This window comes from Symphalangus syndactylus, chromosome 8 (genome assembly GCF_028878055.3).
Source record: "Symphalangus syndactylus isolate Jambi chromosome 8, NHGRI_mSymSyn1-v2.1_pri, whole genome shotgun sequence".
Lineage (NCBI taxonomy): Eukaryota > Metazoa > Chordata > Mammalia > Primates > Hylobatidae > Symphalangus > Symphalangus syndactylus.
The window spans coordinates 57176838-57201088 of NC_072430.2; the positions used below are offsets into that span (position 1 = coordinate 57176838).

Genomic DNA, 24251 nt, shown 5'->3' on the forward strand with positions numbered 1-24251 from the left:
ATGACATGCTTTTATTATTTCTTTTCTCTTTAATCTCTTTCCTACCATGATCAGATACATTTTAGGGCTCCTGAGTAAAAAGCCCAATTATCCTGACAAAACACACAGATAGAGGCACACATCTGCTTTCTTAGATAAACTACACAATCCAGAGAGTTGAGTTCAGAATTCCTTCCTTCCCTTTCTGTGTGCCTAAAGGGAAATAGTTTTATTGTTAGTTTCTATTTATGGAAGTGATATGTTATAGTTTCCTATGTTCTAGCATCATCTGACATATTGAGCATACAAATATTAAATAACTTCCCTTATGTCAGAGTATGAAGTATGCTATTAAGAAAAGGATGTTCCTTGACATATATGTGTGTGTGTGTGTGTGTGTGTGTGTGAGCACGCATGCTCTATTCACCAAATCAAGCTGCCTTTGATAGTAATCACTAAATAGATACTAAGATCATTCTCATCAAAAACACCATAGGTTTAAACATTTAAATCAAAAGATATAATATAATGTTCATTTACTAATAATTAATGTGCTTCAAAAGGAAAATTGTAAATAATATGATTATTACCGAATTTTTCTTTGCTTGTAGTTCAGCGAGGTGAAATTCAGCTTTTGCCCTATCATCTGAATTCACAGGACTTCCATCTAACATCTGTAAGTTAGGCAGTCGAAATATAAGCATGTGGCGATGTAGCATTTTTCTACAAATCTGAATAAAGTTAAAAATAACAATTTATTCCTACAAAACTTTTATTTCAAAGATTAACCTGTATAGAGAAGGAAATTTAGCATAGGCAACAAAGAGGACAAATAACAGCTAACTTATAGTAATAGATGCTACAGATAATGAGCTACCTTTTTGAAAAATTACTCAATTTCCTATTATGCCAAATAAAGAATTCTTTTTTAAACTATGACTACCATTTAGAGGTTCAGCCTCCTTTTAAAGTAACAGTATTGTTCACTAACTACAGGCAATCCAAACTCATGAATAGGATTACGTTATGGAAGTTCACTTAAAAGTAACTATTTTGAAACTTATATTTTCCCACAGGCACTGTCTAATTAATTCAACACATACCTACTGAACTACATGATCCCTCTCTTCATAGTATCAACCTACTCTAAAAATTTGAGAGGGATTTAACAAAGTTGGTTTGAGGTTGTTAACTTCAAAAGGGTCTGCTTGCAAGGATAGCTATTGCTGGTGTTAGGTATTTGGTATTTTGGGAGCGTTCCCACCATTCCTTAATTGGTAAGAGGAGTTTATTGTGCCTAGACTATTAATACGAACAATATGATTTATGCTGCACCTCATTTCCTTCTGGGGTTTGGAATTTTGGTACATGATAGGAAGGGTGTGCCTATGTAACCATCCCCCAACAAAATCATTGAATGCTGAGTCTCTAATGGGCTGCCTTGGGCAAAAACATAACACACAAATTGCAGCATTTTTCTTGCTATGTGAAGAGTGTGCTCTGTGTGACTCCTTGTGGAAGAGAAGGAGCATAAGAAAGCCTGCCCATGGATTCCTCCAGAATCTCCCTGTGTCTCTTTCCCTTATCATTTGGCTGTGTATCCTTATTATGTCACTGTAATAAGTCTTAGCCATTAGTACAATTATATGTTGAGTCCCATGAGTCCTCCTAGCAAATCTCTGAACGTGAGGGTGATCTTGGGGATTGCTGACACAGATAGTATGCAGCAAATAAAAAGAGAATAAGAAAGAAACTATCGAGAGAGTATGAATAAACTATCTTTTTTTAAAAAAGAATATAGTAGATTATATATACAGTAACGGAGAAAGATCTCTTAATATGTAAAATCGAGTAAAAAAAAAAAAACTTGATTGCATTCTAGGCCACAAAACAAAATTCATAAATATCAAGAAATTTGTGTTTTCCTCTGATTGTTTTCTCTTACTAAATTATAATAACATTAGAAATAAATGACAAAGATAACTAGAAATACTCTATAGATTTGAGATTAATATAGACACACACATCTCCCTGAATAACTCATGAGTTAAAGAAGAATTCTTTGGGAAGTAGATTTTAAGAAATAAAAAGCAATAAAATATTACAAAATCAAAACTTTTTGGATGTTGCTAAAGCAGCAGTTTATAACCTAAAATGTATTGACTGATTCTGAAAAGAAATTGAAAATTAATGAGCTAGGTATCCTACTTAAGAGTCCCTTCCTTCCTTCCTTCCTTCCTTCCTTCCTTCCTTCCTTCCTTCCTTCTTCCCTCCCTCCCTACCTCCCTCCCTTCCCTCCCTCCCTTTCATTTTCTTTCTTTCTTTTAAAGAGATAGGGTCTAACTCTGTTGCCCAGGCTGAAGTGCAGTGATACAGTCACAGTTCACTGTAACCTCGAATTTCCAGGCTCTGGTGATTGTCCCACCTCAGCCTCCCAAGTAGCTAGATCTACAGCTGCACACCACTACATCTGGCTAATTTTGAAATTTTTTGTGGAGACAAATCTTGCTATGTTGTCTAGGCTGGTCTCAAACTCCTGCCCTCAAGAGATCCTCCTGTCTCACCATCCCAAAGTGCTGGGAAATAATTTTTTTGAAAAGCAAACTCAAACTAAAAGAAGGTAATAATAAAGAGTGGAAATTAATGAAATAGAAAACAAAATAATAACACATTTGATGAAGCCAAAATATGGCTCTTTAAATAAACTATTACAATAGACAAGCCCATAACAGGATTCATCAACAATATAAAAGAAAAAGAAAAATGACTTTAGGTATAAAAAAGGTGACAAAAACATGAATATGATGAACATTTTAAAAATTCACAAGAGGATTTTGGTTCCAAAATGGCAGCAAAGAGGCAAGCTGGCTTCTCGCCCCCAATAAAAACCAGAAAACAAATATACAGTGCTGAGATCTTCACTAGCAACAACCCAGAGCTCAAGAATGAGGATAAGACAGTTCCCCGGGCCACAGAGAAGTGGAAAAACTCTTAGCAGATGGCAGGAGAACTGGCCTTCCACATATAAGATGCCCCTTCCCCTCCCCACCAACCCCTCCACCGAATCCTGCCAGACACCAACTGTGTGGAAAATCTGCCCTTAACTCATGGTTTATATCCTGGAAAAAGTAAAATGGAGGTGATCAGCCAGCTTCTCCATCTTCTTGGGCTCCCTAGCAGGAGACCTGTCATTGTGTTAACCTGTGGGTAGCATCATGACTGCCTGAAGGGAGAAATATCCCTGAGAATAGGCAGAGACAAACAGGGGAGGCGGGACTACCATCCCCAGCCCAGAAACTCTGCTCTGTAACTTGGTCAAAGGAGATGCCAAATAAAAGTGGCTGCAGGAGGTACATTCCTCTGGTCCCCTGGTCAACAAGCCTTCCCATACTGCCAGGATAATCCCTTTGGGATGCCCCTCATTTGAGATAGGCAGTGCTCTGACCAGTTACTAGAGCTGAGGTGAACTTGGCCTTAAGGTGCCACCCCAGCCAGAACCAAAAGGCAAGCAGCAACCTAACAGTGAAGATTTGCTAAACAAATATATTTAATAAAAAAGGAAACAAGCTGGGCAGAGAAAACTGGAGTAAGTAACTAATCTTTCAATGCAAAGACATAGATGTATACTCACAAGAAACAATAGTAGACAGGCACCCATGACCTCCCCAAAAGGATAAAGCAAAAATCCAGTGACTGACCCCAATGAGATGGTGATTTGCGAGCTTCTGACCAATAATTCAAAATATTAGTTTTAAGAAAATTCAGCAATCTCCAAGATAACTCAGAAAAACAATTTAGAAATTTATCAGAAATATTTAACAAAGGAATTGAAATAATAAAAAATATCAAATGGAAATCTTGGAACTAAGAAATAAATTTGCTGAACTGAAAACCTCTTAGAGAGGCTCTTGACATCAGAATAACCAAGCAGAGGAAAGAATCAATGAGCTCAAAGACTTGCTATTGGAAAATATATGGGGGTGGGACAGGGGAGGGGAAAGGAATCAAAAGGAATGAAGACCATGTACAAGATATAGAAAATTGCCTCAAAAGACCAAATCTAAGAATGATTGGTATCCAAGAGGGATCTGGGCAAAGAGCAAGGGGTAGAAAGCTTATTCAAAGAAATAATAACATAAAACTTTCCAAAACTTGAGAAAGATAAATCCAGGGTACAGGAATGTCTTAGAACACCAAGCCAACTCAGTCCAAATAAGACTACCACAAGGTATCTAATAATCAAATTCTCAAAGGTCAAGATCTGAAAAGCAGTAGAGATAAGAAGGAAATAACATAAAGAAGTTCCAATTTGTCTGGCAACAGACTTCTCAGTGGAAACCATATAGGCCAGGAGCGAATGGAATGACATTTTCAGTGCTCAAAGAAAAAAAGAACTGCCATTAAAAATACTTTATCCAGCAAAATTGACATTCATATTTGAAGGACAGATAAAGTCTTTCACAAACAAACAAAAGCTGAGAGAATTCACCACCACTAGGCCTGTCTTGCAAGAAATGCTAAAGGGAGTTCTTCAATCTGAAAGAAAACCTATTAACATGCAAAAGAAAGCTTTTCAAGGTATAAAGCCAACTGGCAAAATTAAGTACATAGACAAACACAGAATACTCTATTATTATATCTGTGGTGTGCAATCCACTCATAATTCTAGTACAACACTCCAAAAACCTATCAAAAACAATAATAGTTGCAGCAACCTATTAACAGCTAGTTAACTTGAAAATATGGGCCAGGCGCGGTGGCTCATGCTTGTAATCGCAGTGCTTTGGGAGGTTGAGGTGGGCAGATCACCTGAGATCAGGAGTTTGATACCAGCCTGGCCAACATGGTGAAACCCATCTCTACAAAAAATACAAAAATTAGCCGGGCATGGTGGTGGGTGCCTATAATCCCAGATACTCAGGAGGCTGAGGCAGGAGAATTGTTTGAACCCGGGAGGTGGAAGTTGCAGTAAGCCAAGATTGCACCACTGCACTCCAGCCTGGGTGACAGAGCCAGATTCCATATCAAAAAAAACCAAACAAACAACAAAAAAAACCCACCAAAAAAACAAAAAACAAAAAATCCCAAAATGAAAACATGTAAATTGAAAGAAAGTTAAAATGTAGGGGGCCAGAGAATAGAGTTGTGTAGAATTTTTGTGTGTTTTTTTTCCTTTGTTTCTGTCCTTTTTTTTTTCTAGTTTTTTGTTTGTTTGTTTTGTTTTTGTTTTTTTGAGACAGAGTTTCACCTTGTTGCCCAGGCTGGAGCGCAGTGGTATGATCTCAGCTCACCGCAACCTCTGCCTCCCGGGTTCAAGTGATTCTTCTGCCTCAGCCTCCCAAGTAGCTGAGATTACAGACATGTGCCACTATGCCTGGCTAATTTTGTATTTTTAGTAGAGACAGGGTGTCTTCATGTTGGGTCAGGGTGGTCTTGAACTCCTGATGTCAGGTGATCCACCTGCCTCGTCCTCCCAAAGTGCTGGGATTACAGGTGTGAGCCACCACCCCCGGCCATTCCTGTTCTTTTATTATCGTCTCAGATAAGTTGTCATCTCTTTAAAATAACTTGTTGTATCTATAATTTTTTAAGCTTGTGGTAACCCCATTGCAAAAGCCTATAACAGATTCATTAAAAATAAAAGCAACAAATTAAAACACTTAACTAAAAAGGAAGAAAATCACTTATCCACAAAGGAAGACAGTAAAAAAGGAAGGAGTTACAAAACAACTGAAAGCAAGCAACAAAATAGCAGTAGTAAGTTCTTATTATGAATAATAACACTGAATGTAAATAGTCTCAGTGTTCCAATTAAAAGGCATACAGAGGTGGAAAGGATATAGAAAAAAGACCTGAATGTGGGCCAAGATGCCTGATTAGAAGCAGCTGCGGTCTGCAGCACTCACAGAGAGGAGTGAAAGCAGTGAGTGAACTCAGCACCTTTAGCTGAAATATCCAGGTTCTCACATTGGGACTGACTAGGCAATCAACTGGATCCATGGGGAACAAAGAAAAGCAGGGTGGGGTGACAGCCCACATGAGAGTGGCACAGAGCCAAATGAACCCCCATCCCCAGCCAAGGGAAGCGGTAAGTGTGCCATTGTGCCCAGGAAACCATGCTTCTCCCATGGATCTTTGCAATCCACAAATCGGGAGATCCACTTGTGAGCCCATGTCTCCAGGGCTTTGGGTCTGATACACAGAGCAGTGTGGAGTCTTGGCAGAGTAGCTGCTCAGGCACAGAGACCCAGAAGTTTTATATACTCCAGCGCCGGGATTCTGGCAAGGCGGTAGATCTGTCTGTACATTCCCCTAGGAAGGGGGTTGAATCCAGGGAGCCAAGCAGTGTCAGTCTGCAGGCCTCAGTTTCATGGCACCTCATAAGTTAAGACCCACTGGCTTAGAATTCCAGCCAGCCAAGGGCAATAGGCTGAGTCTGCCTGAAACCAGAGGCAGTTCCTGGGGGAAGGATGAGTCTGCCTGAAACCAGAAGCAGTTCTTAGGGGAAGGGGTGGCAGCCACTTCTGTGGTTCAGTCAACTCAGCGTTCCAGCCTGCCATCTCTAGAGAGTCCAGGTGGTCTGGACGAGGAGGGTTCCCCCTAACTGCAACACACCTGCTTTGCAAGATCATGCTCAGACTGCTTCTTTAAGTGGCACCCTGATCCATTCTTCCTCAGTGGGCGGGGCCCCCTTGTGGGGGGCCTTGAGTCACTCCAGCCAGGCTTATATGCACTGAACCCTGATCTCTCCCTGGGATGGAGCCCCTGTGGGGAGAGGCAGCCAGTGTCTCTGTTGTTTGGTTGACTCAGCTTTTCCAGCCTGCTGGCTCTGGAGAGTCCAGGAGGTCCGGATGAGGAAGAGTCCCTCACCAATGCAGCACACTGGCTCTTACCAAAAGCAGCCAGACTACTCCTGTAAGTGTGTCCCTGATCCTGTTCCTCCTGACTGGGTGAGACCTCCTAACAGGGGTCTCCAGACACCTCCTACAGGTGCATTTGGGCCAGCAACAGGTCAGTACCACCCTGGGATGGAGCTTACAGAGGAAGGAGCAGGCTGCCATCTTTGCTGCTTTGCAGCCTTCACTGGATATACCTCCAGGTATGGGGAAAATGGAGGCAATTAGGGTCTGCAGTGTACCCCCAGCAAACTGCAGCAGCCCTATGGTTGCTAATAATTAGTGGCCTGATTGTTAAGAACAAACAAACAGACAAGAATATCAACAAAAATGACCCCACAAAAGCCCCACTCAAAGGTCAGCAATCTCAAAGATCGAAGGTAGATAAGCCCCTAAAAATGAGAACAAAATCAACGCAAAAACATTGAAAACACAAAAAGCCAGAGTGCCTCTTCTCCTACAAGTGACCACAACACCAAATAACCAGCAAGGGCACAGAACAGGGCAGAGGCTGAGATGGCTGAATTGATAGAAGTAGGCTTCAGAAGGTGGGTAATAACGAACTTCGCTGAGCTAAAGGAGCATGTTGTAACCCAATGCAAAGAAGCTAAGAAACATAATAAAACAATACAGGAGCTGATAATCAGAATAGTCAGTTTAGAGGGAAACATAACTGACCTGATAGAGCTGAAAAACACAACATGAGAACTTTACAATGCAATCACAAGTATCAATAGCAGAATAGACCAGGCAGTGAAAGGATCTCAGAGCTTGAAGACTATCTTTCTGAAATAAGACAGGGCCGGGCATGGTGGCTCATGCCTGCAATCTCAGCACTTTGGGAGGCCAAGGAGGGTGGATCACATGAGGTCAGGAGTTTGAGACCAGCCTGGCCAACATGGTGAAACCTGTCTCTACTAAAATACAAAAATTAGCTGGGCGTGGTGGTGTGTGCCTGTAATCCTAGCTACTCAGGAGTCTGAGGCAGGAGAATCACTTGAACCCAGGAGGTGGAGGTTGCAGTGAGCCGAGATTGTGCCACTGCACTCCAGCCTAGGTGACAGAGTGAGACTGTGTCTCAAATAAAATAAAATAAAATGACAGATAGAAAAGATTAGAGAAAAAAGAACAAAAAGGCATGAACAAAACCTCCCAGAAACATGGGATTATATAAAAAGATCAAACCTGTGACTGACTGGGGTACCTGAAAGAGACGGGGAGACTGGAACCAAGTTAGAAAATATACTTCAGAATATTATCTAGGAGAACTTCCCCAACCTAGCAAGACAGGCTAACATTCAAATTTAGGAAATTCAGAGAACCCCAGTAAGATACTCCATGAAAAGACCAACCCCAAGACACATAATCATCAGATTCTCCAAGGTCAAAATGAAAGAAAAAATGTTAAGAGCAGCCAGAGAAAAAGACCAAGTCACCTACACAGGGAAGCCCATCAGACTAACAGCATACCTTTCAGCAGAAATCCTACAAACCAGAAGAGATTGGGGGCCAATGTTCAACATTCTTAAAGAAAAGAATTTCCAACCTAGAATTTCATATCTGGCCAAACTAAGTTTCATAAGCGAAGGAGAAATGAGATCCTTTTCAGACAAGCAAATGCAGAGGGAATTTGTCACCACCAGGCCTGCCTTGCAACAGCTCCTGAAGAAAGCACTAAATATGGAAAGGAAAAACCATTATCAGCCACTACAAAAACACACTGAAGTACACAGACCAGTAACACTATGAAGTAATCACATAAACAAGTCTGCAAAATAACCGGCCAGCATCATGATGACAGAATCAAATTCACACATAACAATACTAACCTTAAACGTAAATGGTCTAGATGTCCCAATTAAAATACACAGAATGGCAAGCTGGATAAAGAACCGAGTCCCCAATATCAGTATGATATTGGTTGGGAGATTGTAATTTATGGCTCTTATTATTTTGAGGTATATTCCTTCAATAACTAGTTTATTGAGAATTTTTAACATGAAGGGATGTTGAATTTTATCAAAGGCCTGTTCTACATCTATTGAAATAATTATGTGATTTTTTTCTTTAGTTCTTTGCATGTGATGAGCCACATTTATTGATCTGCACATGTTGAACCAACCTTGCATCACAGGGATGAAGCCAACTTGATCATGGTGGATAAGCCTTTTGATGTGCTGCTGGATTTGGTTTGCCAGCATTTTATTGAGGATTTTTGCATCAATAGTCATCAGAGATATTGGCCTTAAGTTTTCTTTTTTTGTTGTATCTCTGCCAGGTTTTGGTATCAGGATGATGCTGGCCTCATAAAATGAGTTAGGGAGGAGACTCTCCTTTTCTATTTTTTGGAATAATTTCAGTAGAAATGGTACCAGTTCTTCTTTCTACCTCTGGAATTAAGCTGTAAATTTGTCTGGTCCTGGGCTTTTTTTGGTTGTTAGGCTATTTATTACTATCTCAATTTCAGGACTCATTATTGGCCTATTCAGGGATTCAATTTCTTCCTAGTTCAGTCTTGGGAGGGGGTACATATCCAGGAATTTATTCATTTCTTCTTGATTTTCTAGTTCATGTGCATAGAGGTGTTTATAGTATTCTCTGATGGTTGTGTGTATTTTTGTGGGGTCAGTGATGATATTCCCCTTATAATTTTAGGTTGTGTTTATTTGATTCTTCTCTCTTTTCTTCTTTACTACTCTAGTTAGCAGTCTATCTATTTTATTAATTTTTTTCAAATAACCACCTCCTGGAGTTGTTGATTTTTTGAAGGGATTTTCATGTCTCTTTCCTCCTTCAGTTCTGCTCTGATCTCAGTTATTTTTTGTCTTCTGCTAGCTTTAGTGTCTGTTTGCTCTTGGTTTCTAGTTCTTTTGATTGTGATGTTAGGTTGTTAACTTGAGATCTAACTTTTTGATGTGGGCATTTAGTGCTATAAATTCCCCCTCTTAACACTGCTTTATCTGCCCCCAGAGATTCTGATACATTGTCTCTTTGTTCTCATTAGTTTCAAAGAACTTCTTGATTTCTGCCTGAATTTTATTATTTACCCAGCAGTCATTCAGGAGCAGGTTGCTCAATTTCCATGTAGTTGTGTGGTTTTGAGTGAATTTCTTAATCTTAAATTCTAATTTGATTGTATTGTGATTTGAGAGACTGTTTGTTATGATTTCAGTCCTTTTGCCTTTGATGAGGAGTGTTTGACTTCCGATTATGTGATTAATTTTTGAGTAAGTTCCATGAGGCAATGAGAATGTATATTTTGTTGTTGGGGGGTGGAGAATTCTGTAGATATCTATCAGATCCACTTGATCCAGAGCTGAGTTCAGGTACTGAGTATCTTTGTTAATTTTCTGTCTCAATGATCTGTCTAATACTGTCAGTGGAGTGTTAAAATCTCCCACTATTATTGTGTGGGAGTCTAAGTCTCTTTATAGGTCTCTAAGAACTGCTATGAATCTGGGTGCTCCTGTATGGCGAGACTATATATTTAGGATAGTTAGCTCTTCTTGTTGAATTGAAACATTTACCATTATGTAATACTCTTCTTTGTCATTTTTTTATCTTTGTTGGTTCAAAGTCTGTTTTGTCAGAAGCTAGGAATGTGACCTTTGCTTTTTTCTGTTTTCCATCTGCTTGGTAAATCATCCTTCATCCCTTTGTTTTGAGCCTATGTGTGTCTTTGCATGTGAGATGGATCTCTTAAAGACAGCATACCGATGGGTCTTTCAAGCATTTCCCTTGAAAACTGGCATAAGACAAGTTGTCATGTCTCTATCCTCCTTCATTCTCTCACCACACCTATCCAACATAGTATTGGAAGTTCTGGCCAGGGCAATCAGTCAAAAGAAATAAATAAATAGTATTCAAATAGGAAAAGAGGAATTCTAACTATCTTTGTTTGCAGATGACATGATCCTGTATCTAGAAAACCTGATAATCTCAGCCCAAAAGCTTCTTAAGTTGATAAGCAACTTCAGCAAAGTCTCACGATACAAAATCAATGTGCAAAAAAAGCTAGCATTCCTATACACCAACAGCAGGCAAGCAGAGAGTCAAATCATGAATGGAACTCCCAATCACAATTGTTACAAAAAGAATAAAGTACCTAGAAATACAGCTAACAAAGAATATGCAGAACCTCTTCAAGGAGAACTACAAACCACTGCTCAGGGAAATCAGAGAGGGCACAAACAAATGGAAAAACATTCCATGCTTATGGATAGGAAGAATCAATATTGTGAAAATGGCCATATCATCAAAAGTAATTTATAGATGCAGTGTTCTTCCTATTAAACTGCCATTGACATTCTTCACAGAATTAGAAGAAACTATTTTTAAAAAGAGCCCAAATAGTTAAGACAATCCTAAGGAAAAAGAACAAAGCTGGAGGCATCATGCTACTTGATCTCAAACTATACCACAAGGCTACACTAACCTAAATAGCATGGTAGTGGTACAAAAACAGACACATAGACCAATGGAACAGAATAGAGAACTCAGAAATAAGACCGCACACCTACAACCATCTGATCTTTGACAAACCCAACAAAAACAAGCAATGGGGAAAGGATTCCCTATTTAATAAATGGTGCTTGGAGAACTGGCTATCTCATATGCAGAAAATGGACACTGGATGCTTTCCTTACGCCTTACACAGAGGTTAACACAAGATGGATTAAAAACTTTAATGTAAAATCCAAAACTATAAAAACTCTGGAAGATAATCTAGGCCATACCATTCAGGACATAGGCACAGGCAATGATTTTGTGACAAATATGCCAAAAGCAATTGCAACAAAAGCAAAAATTGGCAAATGGGATCTAATTAAACTAAGGAGCTTCTGCATGGCAAAAGAAACTATCATCAGAGTGCACAGGCAACCTACAGAATGGGAGAAAAATTCTGCAATCTATCCATCTGACCAAGGTCTAATATCCAGAGTCTATAAGCAACTTAAACAAATTTACAAGAAAAAAGCAAACAACCCTATTAAAAAGTGGGCAAAGGACATGAACAGATACTTCTCAAAAGAAGACGTACATGAGGCTAACGAACATATGAAAAAAAGCTCAACATCACTGATCATTAGAGAAATGCAAATCAAAATCACACTGAGATACCAACTTACACCAGTTAGAATGGCAAATACTAAAAAGTCAAAAAACAACATGCTGGTTAGGTTGCAGAGAAAAAAGAAGGCTTTTACACTCTTGGTGGGCATGTAAATTTGTTCAAACATTGTGGAAGACAGTGTGGCGATTCTTCAAAGACCTAGAACCAGAAATACCATTTGATCCAGCAATCCCATTACTGGATGGATACCCCAAGGAATATAAATCATTCTATTAGAAAGATACATGAACGCGTTTGTTTACTGCAGCACTATTCACAGTAGCAAAGACATGGACTCAACCCACATGCCCATCAGTGATAAACTGGATAAAGAAAATGTGGTACATATAAACCATGGAATAGTATTCAGTCATAAAAAGAATGAGATCATTTCCTTTGCAGGGACATGGATGGAGCTAGAAGCCATTATCCTGTGAAAACTAACACAGGAACTATCCTAAATATATATGCACCCAATACAGGAGCACCTAGATTCATAAGGCAAGTCCTTAGAGACATACAAAGAGACTTAGACTCCCACACAATAATAATGGAAGACTTTAACACCCCACTGTCAACATTAGACAGATCAACGAGACAGAAAGTTAACAAGGATATCCAGGAATTGAACTCAGCTCTGCACCAAGTGGACCTAATAGACATCTACAGAACTCTCCACCCCAAATCAACAAAATGTACATTCTTCTCAGCACCACATCACACTTATTCCAAAATTTACCACATAGTTGGAAGTAAAGCACTCCTCAGCAAATATAAAAGAACAGAAATTATAACTGTCTCTCAGACCACAGTGCAATCAAACTAGAACTCAGGATTAAGAAACTCACTCAAAACCGCTCAGCTACATGGAAACTGAACAACCTGCTCCTGAATGACTACTGGGTACATAACGAAATAGAGGCAGAAATAAAGATGTTCTTTGAAACCAATGAGAACAAAGGCACAACATACCAGAATCTCTGGGACACATTTAAAGCAGTGTGTAGAGGGAAATTTATAGCACTAAATGCACACAAGAGAAAGCAGGAAAGACCTAAAATAGACACCCTAACATCACAATTAAAAGAACTAGAGAAGAAAGAGCAAACACATTCAAAAGCTAGCAGAAGGCAAGAAATAACTAAGATCAGAGCAGAAATGAAGGAGATAGAGACACAAAAAAACCCTTCAAAAAAATCAATGAATCCAGGAGCTGGTTTTTTCAAAAGATCAACAAAACTGATGGACCACTAGCAAGACTAATAAAGAAGAAAAGAGAGAAGAATCAACTAGACGCAATAAAAAATGATAAACGGGATATCACCACCAATCTCACAGAAATACAAACTACCATCAGAGAATACTATAAACACCTCTATGCAAATAAACTAGAATATCTAGAAGAAATGGATAAATTCCTGGACACATACACCCTCCCAAGACTAAACCAGGAAGAAGTTGAATCCCTGAATAGACCAATAAAAGGCTCTGAAATTGAGGCAATAATTAATAGCTTACCAACCAAAAAAAGTCCAAGACCAGACAGATTCACAGCCAAATTCTACCAGAGGTACAAAGAGGAGCTGGTACCATTCCTTCTGAAACTATTCCAGTCAATATAAAAAGAGGGAATCCTCCCTAACTCATTTTATGAGGCCAGCATCATCCTGATACCAAAGCCTGGCAGAGACACAACAAAAAAGAGAATTTTAGACCAATATCCCTGATGAACATTGCTGCAAAAATCCTCAATAAAATACTGGCAAACCGAATCCAGCAGCACATCAAAAAGCTTACCAACCATCATCAAGTCGGCTTCATCACTGGGATGCAAGGCTGGTTCAACATTCAGAAATCAATAAATGTAATCCAGCATATAAACAGAACCAATGACAAAAACTACATGATTATCTCAATAGATGCATAGAAGCCCTTCGACAAAATTCAACAGCCCTTCATGCTAAAAACTGTCAATAAACTAGGTATTGATGGGATGTATCTCAAAATAATAAGAGCTATTTATGACAAACCCACAGCCAATATCATACTGAATGGGCAAAAACTGGAAGCATTCCCTTTGAAAACTGGTACAAGACAGGGATGCCCTCTCTCACTACTCCTATTCAACATAGTGTTGGAAGTTCTGGCCAGGGCAGTCAGGCAAGAGAAAGAAAGGGTATTCAATTAGGAAAAGAGGAAGTCAAATTGTCCTTGTTTGCAGATGACATGATTGTATATTTAGAAAACCCCATTGTCTCATCCCCAAATCTCCATAAGCTGATAAGCAACTTCAGCAAAGTCTCAGGATACAAAATCAATGTACAAAAATCACAAGCATTCCTATACACCAATAACAGACAAACAGAGAGCCAAATCATGAGTGAACTCCCATTCACAATTGCTTCAGAGGAAATAAAATACCTAGGAATTTAACATACAAGGGATGTGAAGGCCCTCTTCAAGGAGAACTACAAATCACTACTAAACGAAATAAAAGAGGACACAAACAGATGGAAGAACATTCCATGCTCATGGATAGGAAGAATCAATATTGTGAAAATGGCCATACTGCCCAAGGTAATTTATAGATTCAATGTCATCCCCATCAAGCTACCAATGACTTTCTTCACAGAATTGGAAAAAACTACTTTAAAGTTCATATGGAACCAAAAAAGAGCCCACATTGCCAAGACAATCCTAAGCTAAAAGAACAAAGCTGGAGGCATCACACTACCTGACTTCAAACTATACTACAGGGCTACAGTAACCAAAACAGTGTGGTACTGGTACCAAAACAGAGATATAGACCAATGTAACAGAACAGAGCCCCTGGAAATAATATCACACATCTACAACCATCTGATCTTTGACAAACCAGACAAAAACAATAAATGGGGAAAGGATTCCCTATTTAATAAATGGTGCTGGGAAAACTGGCTAGCCATATGTAGAAAGCTGAAACTGGATCCCTTCCTTACGCCTTATACAAAAATTAATTCAAGATAGATTAAAGACTTAAATGTTAGACCTAAAACCATAAAAACCCTAGAAGAAAACCTAGACAATACCATTCAGGCCATAGACATGGACAAGGACTTCATGACTAAAACACCAAAAGCAATGGCAATAAAAGCCAAAATAGACAAATGGGATCTAATTAAACTAAAGAGCTTCTGCACAGAAAAAGAAACTACCATCAGAGTGAACAGGCAACCTACAGAATGGGAGGAAATTTTTACAATCTACCCATCGGACAAAGGGCTAATATCCAGAATCTACAAAGAACTTAAACAAATTTACAAGAAAAAAATCAAAGAACCCCATCAAAAAGTGGGCAAAGGATATGAACAGACACTTCTCAAAAGAAGACATTTATGCAGCCAACAGACACATGAAAAAATGCTCATCATCACTGGCCATCAAAGAAATGCAAATCAAAACCACAATGAGATACCATCTCACACCAGTTAGAATGGCGATCATTAAAAAGTCTGGAAACAACAGGTGCTGGAGAGGATATGCAGAAATAGGAATGCTTTTACCCTGTTGGTGGGACTGTAAAGTAGTTCAACCATTGTTCAAGACAGTGTGGTGATTCCTCAAGGATCTAGAACTAGAAATACCATTTGACCAAGCCATCCCATTACTGGACATATCCCCAAAGGATTATAAACCATGCTGCTATAAAGATGCATGCACACATATGTTTATTGTGGCACTATTCACAATAGCAAAGACTTGGAACCAACCCAAATGTCCATCAATGATAGACTGGATTAAGAAAATGTGGCACATATACACCATCGAATACTATGCAGCCATAAAAAAGGATGACTTCATGTCCTTTGTAGGGACATGGATGGAGCTGGAAATCATCATTCTGAGCAAACTATCGCAAGGACAGAAAACCAAACACCACATGTTCTCACTCACAGGTGGGAATTGAACAATGAAAACACTTGGACACAGGGTAGGGAGCATCACACACCAGGGCCTGTCATGGGGTGGGGGAAGTGGGGAAGGATAGCATTAGGAGATATACCTAATGTAAATGACGAGTTAATGGGTGCAGCACACCAACATGGCACATGTATACATATGTAACAAACCCTCACGTTGTGCACATGTACCCTAGAACTTAAAGTATATACATAAAAAAAAAATAATAAGGTACATGACGCCACAGAAAGCAAAAAAAAAGAGGCAAAGAGTAACTTTACAGCAGAAAAATCTGGCAAACACCACTTTAATCAAGTGATCACAGTCAATAGGACAAATTAAAATTGTGTGACAGATACATGGAGAATGCAACATCCAGCTTTGCAATATCCCTCCCCAAAATGCACAACCTGAGTCTAATCATAAGATGTCACCAGATGAACCCAACTTGAAGGACATTCTACAAATTAACTGGTCCATAATATTCAAAAGCGTCAAAATCATCAAAGTGAAGGAATCATCATGCCCCTTTGGCTTCTCTGGTCTGGAAGATTCCTCAGTCTGGAGGAGGAATCTTCTAGACTGGAAGAGCTAAAGGGACATGACCACTAATGCCTCTTAGCAATGCATGATCCTGGCTGAATCCTTTTGCTAGAACAGACATTATGAGAATAATAGGTGAACCCTGAGTTGAGGCTAAGGATTGGATGTTGCTATGGACTGAATGCTGATCTGCCCCCAAAATTCATATATTAAAGCCCTAACCCCTAATGTAATGGTATTATTAGGAGTTGGGGTCTTGGGAGGTGATTAGGTTTAGATGAGGTCATCAGGATGGGGTCCTTATGATGGGACCAGTACCCTTATGGAAGAGTATAGAAGAGACCAGGAGTTTTTATGCCCTCTTCACATCCAACCCTTCCCACCAGAGCCATGTGAGGATACAGCAAGACAACTATCTGCAAGCCAGGAAGATAGTCCTCACCAGGAACTGAATCAGTTGGCATTTTGATCTTGTACTTTCAGCCTCCAGAACTGTGAGAAATAAATATCTGTTGTTTAAAAAATGACAATACTACCCAGAGCAATTTACATATTCAATGCAATCCCTATCAATATACCTAAAACATTCTTCACAGAAATAAAAAAACAAATTCTAAAATGTTCCCGAATAGCCAAGGCAATCCTGAGCAAAAAGAACAAAGCTGGAGGCATCACACGATGTGACTTCAAATTTTATTACAAAGCTATAGTAACCAAAACACCATGGAGCTGGCATTAAAAACAGACACATAGACCAACGTGACAGAATAGATAACCCAGATATAAATCCATGCATTTACAGTCAACTCATCTTCGACAAAAGCACCAAGAACTTACAATAAGAAAATGACAGTCTTGTTAATAGATAGTTCTGGGAAAACTGGATAACTCTGCATAGGAGAATGAAAATTGACTCCTATCTCTCACTGTATACAAAAATCAAATCAAAATGGATTGAAGACTTAAATCTAAGACCTGAAACTATGAAACTACTAGAGGAAAGCATTGGTGAAATCCTCCAAGACATTGATTTGGGCAAATATTGTGTAAGACATCAAAAGCACAGGCAACCAAAGCAAAAATGGATAAATGGGATTACATCAAGCTGAAAAGCTTCCATACAGCGAAGTAAATAATCAACAAAGTAAAGCTACAACCCACAGAATGGGACAAAATATTTGCAATCAATCCATCTGACAAGGGATTAATAATCAGAACACATAAGCAGTCAAACAACTTAACAGCAAAAAATAAATAAATAATTTTAAAACTGGAAAAAGATCTGAAAAGACATTTCTTAAAAGAAGACATACAAATGGCCAACAGGTTTACAAAAAAAAAAATTCTCAAAGTCACTAATAATCAGAGAAATGCAAACCAAACCACAATGTGGTATCATTTTACCCCAGTTAAAATGGCTTATATCAAAAATACAGGCAATAACAGATGCTAGTAAGGATGTGGAGAAAGGGGAACCTGTGTACACTGTTGGTGGGAATGTAAATTACCATTATGGTAAACAGTATGGAGGTTCCTTAAAAAACTAACAATAGAACTTCCATATGATCCAGCCATTCCACTACTGGGTATGTATCTAAAAGAAAGGAAATCAATACATCAAAGAGATACCTGCATTTCTATGTTTACTGCAGCATTATTCATAATAGCCAAAATATGGAATCAACCTAAGTGCCCATCAGCGGATGAATGGATAAAGAAACTATGGTATAGCTCCACAATGGAACATTATTCAGCCATAAAAAGAATGAAATCCTGTTATTTGCAGCAATATGGATGGAATTGGAAACCATTATGTTAAGTAAAATAAGCCAGGCACAGAAAGACAAATATCACATGTCCTCACTCATATGTGGGAGCTAAAAAAGAGGATCTCATGAAGACAAAGACTAGATTGGTGGTTACCAGAGTCTGGGAAGGGGAGCGGGGATGAGAGATGGGAATGAAAGGAATAATAAAGAATATAAATGTATTTATTTCCACTAAACTGGACATTTAAAAATGTAAAGATGGTAAATTGTATATGTATATTTTACATCAATACAAATTTTTAAAAATAAATGAAAAACAATTCATGAAAGTACTATGACAGCAATACATTAAAAATTTACAGGCCGAGCACAGTGGCTCACGCCTGTAATCCCAGCACTTTGGGAGGCTGAGGCAGGCGTATCATGAGGTCAGCAGATTAAGACCATCCTGGCCAACATAGTGAAACTCTGTCTCTACTAAAAATACAAACAATTAGCCAGGCATGGAGGCACGCATCTGTAGTCTCAGCTACTCGGGAGGCTGAGGAAGAATTGCTTGAACCCAGGAGGCAGAGGCTGCAGTGAGCCGAGATCGCGCCACTGCACTCCATCTTGGGTGACAGAGAGATACTCTGTCTCAAAAAAAAAAAAAAAAAATTACATAAAAAGGCCAATTTTCTAGATAATACTTCTCAGAATAACTTTTTAAGAAATACAAACGTGACTAGCTTTATAGCCATTAAAGAATTTAAGTAGTTTAAAATATAACCTCAAAAAATATTAAGCCCAGAGAGTTCTAGAGATAAGGTTTAATTATCCTTCCAGAAGAATATGAGACATTGCGTATAAAAACTCCATAGATTAGAGAAAGATGGAATGCTCCCAAATTATTTTATGAAGCAAGTAAAACTTTGAGAGAGTTGAAAAGAATACTAAAAGAAGATAAAATTATAGGATAATTTTACTTATTTCCTTGGATACAGATATGCTACATAAAATATTAGCAAATTAAATCCAATAAAATATAAAACATGACCAAGAAGTATTCATCCCAAGAATTTCAAGATAGTTTAACACTAGTCTATTAATGTAATTTACCATATTAACAGATTAAAGAGAAAAACTATATTACCAATTACTGAAAAGGCAATGCCCATTCAAGACAAAACTGGTAGGAAACTGGAACTAGAAAGGAATTTCCTTAAACTTTTATAGGTTATCTTCCCATAACCTACTGCAAACATCATATTAACTAGTGACAACTTTAAAGCATTCTTTCAAAATTAGTAACTTACTGTAAGTACTTCTAATTCAACACTGTACTAGAGATCCTAGATAGCACACTAAGAGAAGCAAAGGAAATTAAAAATAAGAGAATTGGAAAGAAATGATAGTCATATTTGCAGATAATAGTCTATAGAGAAAACCCCAAAAATTTACAAACCATTAGAATTAAAAAGAGGGTTCAGCAAGGTTCCTAGATAAAAAGCAATATACAAAAATCAGAATGTATACACTCCAGCAACAATTAGGAAAATATAAAAAAGACACTATTTTAAAAAGCAATTAAAACAACAATAAATCTAACCAAAGATGATTAAAATCTTTATGGAGAAAATTACAAATATTTATTCAAAGACATTAAATAAATGGAGTGATATGTACGTTTATGAATGCGAAGGTTGAATACTATAAATATTAGGGGATACTGTTTATTGCTATTTCCTTCTTGGTGGAAGTAGCTCTATAACGTGGCCCTCCTGGGTTTTCTCAACCCCTTCACTTCCTCTCTACTTGGGGAAGTAGAGTGATTTAACTCCCTTCTTGGGAAGAGAGTGTTCTGGAAGAATGTATTCTGCTCTCCAAGAGAAGCTCTCCTTCTGTGCAGAAAAAGCTCAATGTAGTATTTTCTATATCTGGGTGATCATGATTGACTATTTCTGAGATCTGATAACATGCTCCTTTGACTTCTCACTAAGCTAAGCCGATATTTTTGCCTCTCCATTGTCATATTTCTCAATCTGTTTAGAAATTGGGTGAACAAGGGTGCTACTTATTGGGTCTCCTCAAAGATTCCAACAGGAAAGGTTGCAAATGTCTCCCCAAACTAATTTATAAATTGAATGCCATTCCAATTAAAATATCAACAAGATTCTCATGTAACTTGAGGAGTTAGTTCCTAAAATTTATAGAAAAGTGTAAAGGGCCAAGAGTAGCCAAGGCAGTGAAGAAAGAGAAAGAAATAATGAGAAAGATAAGGAGGTGAAAGAGGAAGAATTAGAGGTGCTTATTCTACCAGACATCAAGGCTTACTACAAAACGTTAATTAATTAATACTATATAATATTGGCACAGGGATAGAAAAATAGGCCAAGGAATACAATGTTGAAACCTGAAACAGACCTTCTTATTTATACATGACAATGACAGTTTGCACTGTAATCAGTTGGAAGAAGTCAGTAAATTTGGGCTGGGATAACTGGCTATGCATACAGAAACATAAAATTAAATTCTTTTCTAATACCATATAAAAATAAATTTTATAAAACTACCAGTAAATTAACTAATAAATTAGAATGGTAACATACTCACTGGATTGCCATACACTGTAAGCTCCCTGAGAGTAGAGATAACATCAAATTTTTCCAGTTCTGTGATATCCTATTCAAAAGTTAATCAGTAAGTTATTATTTGGTTAGACTCAACATCTTAAAATATAGACTAATTTGAAGTAATTATATGTAAGTGTTAGATTGCAGCTAGCTCATGATTGAATTCTCTGAAGTGAGCTTGAGTGACAGTATTCTGTATTCTTGAATAAAGGCAGAGCTGTGTACTGTAGATTTCAAATACATGACTGGCAAAGATAACAGTCTAACATGGAAAATTGGCTATAGAGCAGCACTTGCAAGAAAAGACCAAATTTTTTTCTCAGAATTATGATTTATTCTAGGACTCAGATTATATTTGGTTAATTCCTCCAGCACATTGACCAAAAAGTATGGAAAAGGTGAATCGAATCTAAAAATTTTAAAGGTACATAATTAAACACAACCTTAACAATAAAGGAATGTGTGATATTGAGTGGACTGCATCTTGATATACTTGCTGGGAATATATATAGGTGAAAAACTATTTCTCATGTTAAATAATTTGCCTTCTCTATTGCATAGCATTATTTATTAGCTTCCATTTAACACTGGTGAAAGTCTGCAAATACATTTTAGTTTTTGCAAAATTATTTCTAAAATGCTATTTCTGACAAACTTTAGCCAACAAGCTCAGCCTAAGGTTGTTGCTAGTTCATGTAACACAATAAAGTTATTGACATGCCTGTATTCCTTTGTGGAATTACAGGTGGACATATAGCAAATTCTTCTAGTAACTGTAAAAATATTTAGACCTATTTTAGATCATTTGGAAGTGAATTTGATTTTTAAAATGACTGATCTTTACTATTTTAATTTTGGAAATATCATAAACGAGGGCTTTGAAAAATCTGTAAATCTATAGAGATATTGTGCATTTTTACCCACAAGCAGTTTCTATCTGTGGAACCAAAGCCTGATCTGTAATCATGGACATGCGAAAAATCTTACATTATTTTCTCAAATTAAACCGAACATAACAGTAGTCACTAGTGAAATATTCCTAATCAAAATGTCTGTTTTTCACAGAAAATGTTAATATGGGAAATAGACTATTAACTTTGTAGAAGATAATGATGGCATAAACTTTTAAAGAGACATCAGGGAAACTATTATGTCCATAATTATGGGGAAAGGGCTGATGGCTTCCCATTTTAAATATGCAGCATTTTTTTTTTTACAGTAGTGTGCTGCTACTGGCTCACAAAAAGTCAATTGGTAAATTTTTAGGAATTTTGTGAGATGGTGTGTTAGCCTGAAATTGGCTATGACAGAAGAAATTATATCACAGAAATTGGCAAATGTTACCAATTAGGGATTTTTTTTCTCTTGGAGAGCCAATTGTTAAGCATTAACCAGGATACCAATGGCTGTTACAATGTCAGCATAAGTACTTAAGGCAGTCATAATAATAATTGTGCCTGGATTGGGGACTTCGCTGAGGACAGGAAATAGCAATAGACGATTCTTGGGGTTATTTTCAGCTTCAGGTGATTAATTATATGTTTACAAGTAGAGTAGCTGGATGCCAGGTAGGGGACTCATTTACACACAGGGATCAAACAGGACTATCAAGGTGAATTAAATAATGAATCTTTCTATTGTGTTTCTGTGGTTCTTCCTTTAGAAGCAAGACTATAGACAACAATTTGCTAAATCTACATTATTGGACATGATGGCTAAGTAAAAAGCACCACACCAGAATCAAGGGTATTGTATGTATTATATTTTATCAAGGATACAGCTTCTGAAGGATGTTAAAGTAGGTCAGTGAGGGGCTGCATATACCTTCACTTGAAATATTGTTCCTTGGTTAATTTTTCTAGGCTTTCTCCCTTTATCAATCTTTATCAACCCAAAGTTTGCAATCTGATTGTCCCTTTGTTGAAATTAATGCTGGTATCAGCCTGCCCATGTTGGTGTGAATCTAGAGACAGAATCTCTCTCAAAAATCAAATTTGAAGTGAGAGTTCAGAAGTTTGAAGACAATATGTTTTCAGTAGAATTCAACAGAATTTCCAACATAACCTTCCTATTCCTCTGAGTTCATTTTTTCCTCAGCTAAATGTATGGTCACATTAAGGTACTATAATATTAATGGTTAGAATAAGCTTAATGGCAAAATGATCAATCTAAATTCAATGGAAAATACCATTTCAAGGATAAAAATAAACAAAGAAGGGCTGGTCACTAAATAATCAATAATGCTCACTTCTTCATTCAATGATATGTAGAATCTTTCATGATATGTAAATTGTCATTTAGCTATATTAGATTTTGAAAGTAATTAGCTTGACTAAGTATAGTTGTTATACCAGCTGATCTCTATCCATTCATTTGCTTAGGAGGGATAGAGGAGTAGAGAGGTGGGGCAGGAACACTTGTGGAAAAGCATGTTACCAGGTTTAATCTGGTAACTGGACATCCTGTCAAATAAAGCAATGATACTTGCTAGGAAGAAGGTCCGCATTTATGATATTCTCTTAGCAGATCTTCTTGGTTAAGGACGGCCTATAATAAATAAACCTAGAATCTATAGAATTATAAGGCATGGATCCCTATAAAATGTCACATAATTTTAAGTTTAAAATGGAGATGTTTCATAAATGAAACATTCCCCTACTATATAAGATCACCTCATGGAATCCCACTTGAAGACCTCACATTTTATTCTAAGCTCGGTGGTGTGTGTGATGTGGGGAGGAAGGGCCTGAGAAGGCACTAGGCTTGTCCTGGGCCCTGTGTGTCCTTGAAATTATTTATAAAGCTTGATAGCAGGTAAGATCTCTGATGAGTGTTAAGTCTGATTTGACAGTCTTTTTTGTAGCTCAGTTGCTATCACTGGAAAGATCTCCATACAAGGGCAATTTTCCTAATTTAGATTTCTTCTGGATAAATCTTAGGAAGAATCATCCCCAGTTTTGGCAGGCTTTTCTCAGATGAATGTTTGAATCTGTATAAATTAGTTGTATACTATTTTTATCTGTATATGCATTCCCTAATTGCTTTGTAGAAAGGGGCATGGCTCATGATTTCCTTCTAACCTTGTCCAGGGCTTTTAAAAAATCTCCCCCAGAAAAGGCTTCCTGAACTCTATAGCAAGTAGAGCCACAAACAAACATTTATGGAGTATCTATTATGTACCGGGTACTATGCTATATACTGATAGAAATGTGGACAAGATAGACTTGGTCTCTGCCCTTGGCGGGTAGTCCAGAGTTCAGTCTGTTTTTGAGGCTATCTTAGAGGTACCGACAGAAGTAGAAAAGTTGGTAAAAGGAGAGCTAACAGACCACCACAGAAATGCTAAGAGAAATGTGAGGGCTGTATAAGGTTATGTCTTCAACTCTTATCTGTATGCTAT

The 24251-nt window shown here is 37.8% G+C and overlaps 1 protein-coding gene across 2 annotated transcripts in view; it reads right to left on the reverse strand.

Annotated features, from left to right (window-relative positions):
- The window catches only part of LRRC9 (leucine rich repeat containing 9), a 145593-nt gene that overhangs the window by 13008 nt on the left and 108334 nt on the right, over positions 1-24251 (reverse strand). For both annotated transcript variants that reach the window (XM_055289184.1, XM_055289185.1), the window contains exons 29-30: positions 20832-20900; positions 570-710 (exon numbers count right to left, since the gene is read on the reverse strand). In XM_055289184.1, coding sequence (XP_055145159.1) covers positions 570-710; positions 20832-20900 — 210 coding nt within the window. The remainder of the gene's footprint in view (positions 1-569; positions 711-20831; positions 20901-24251) is intronic.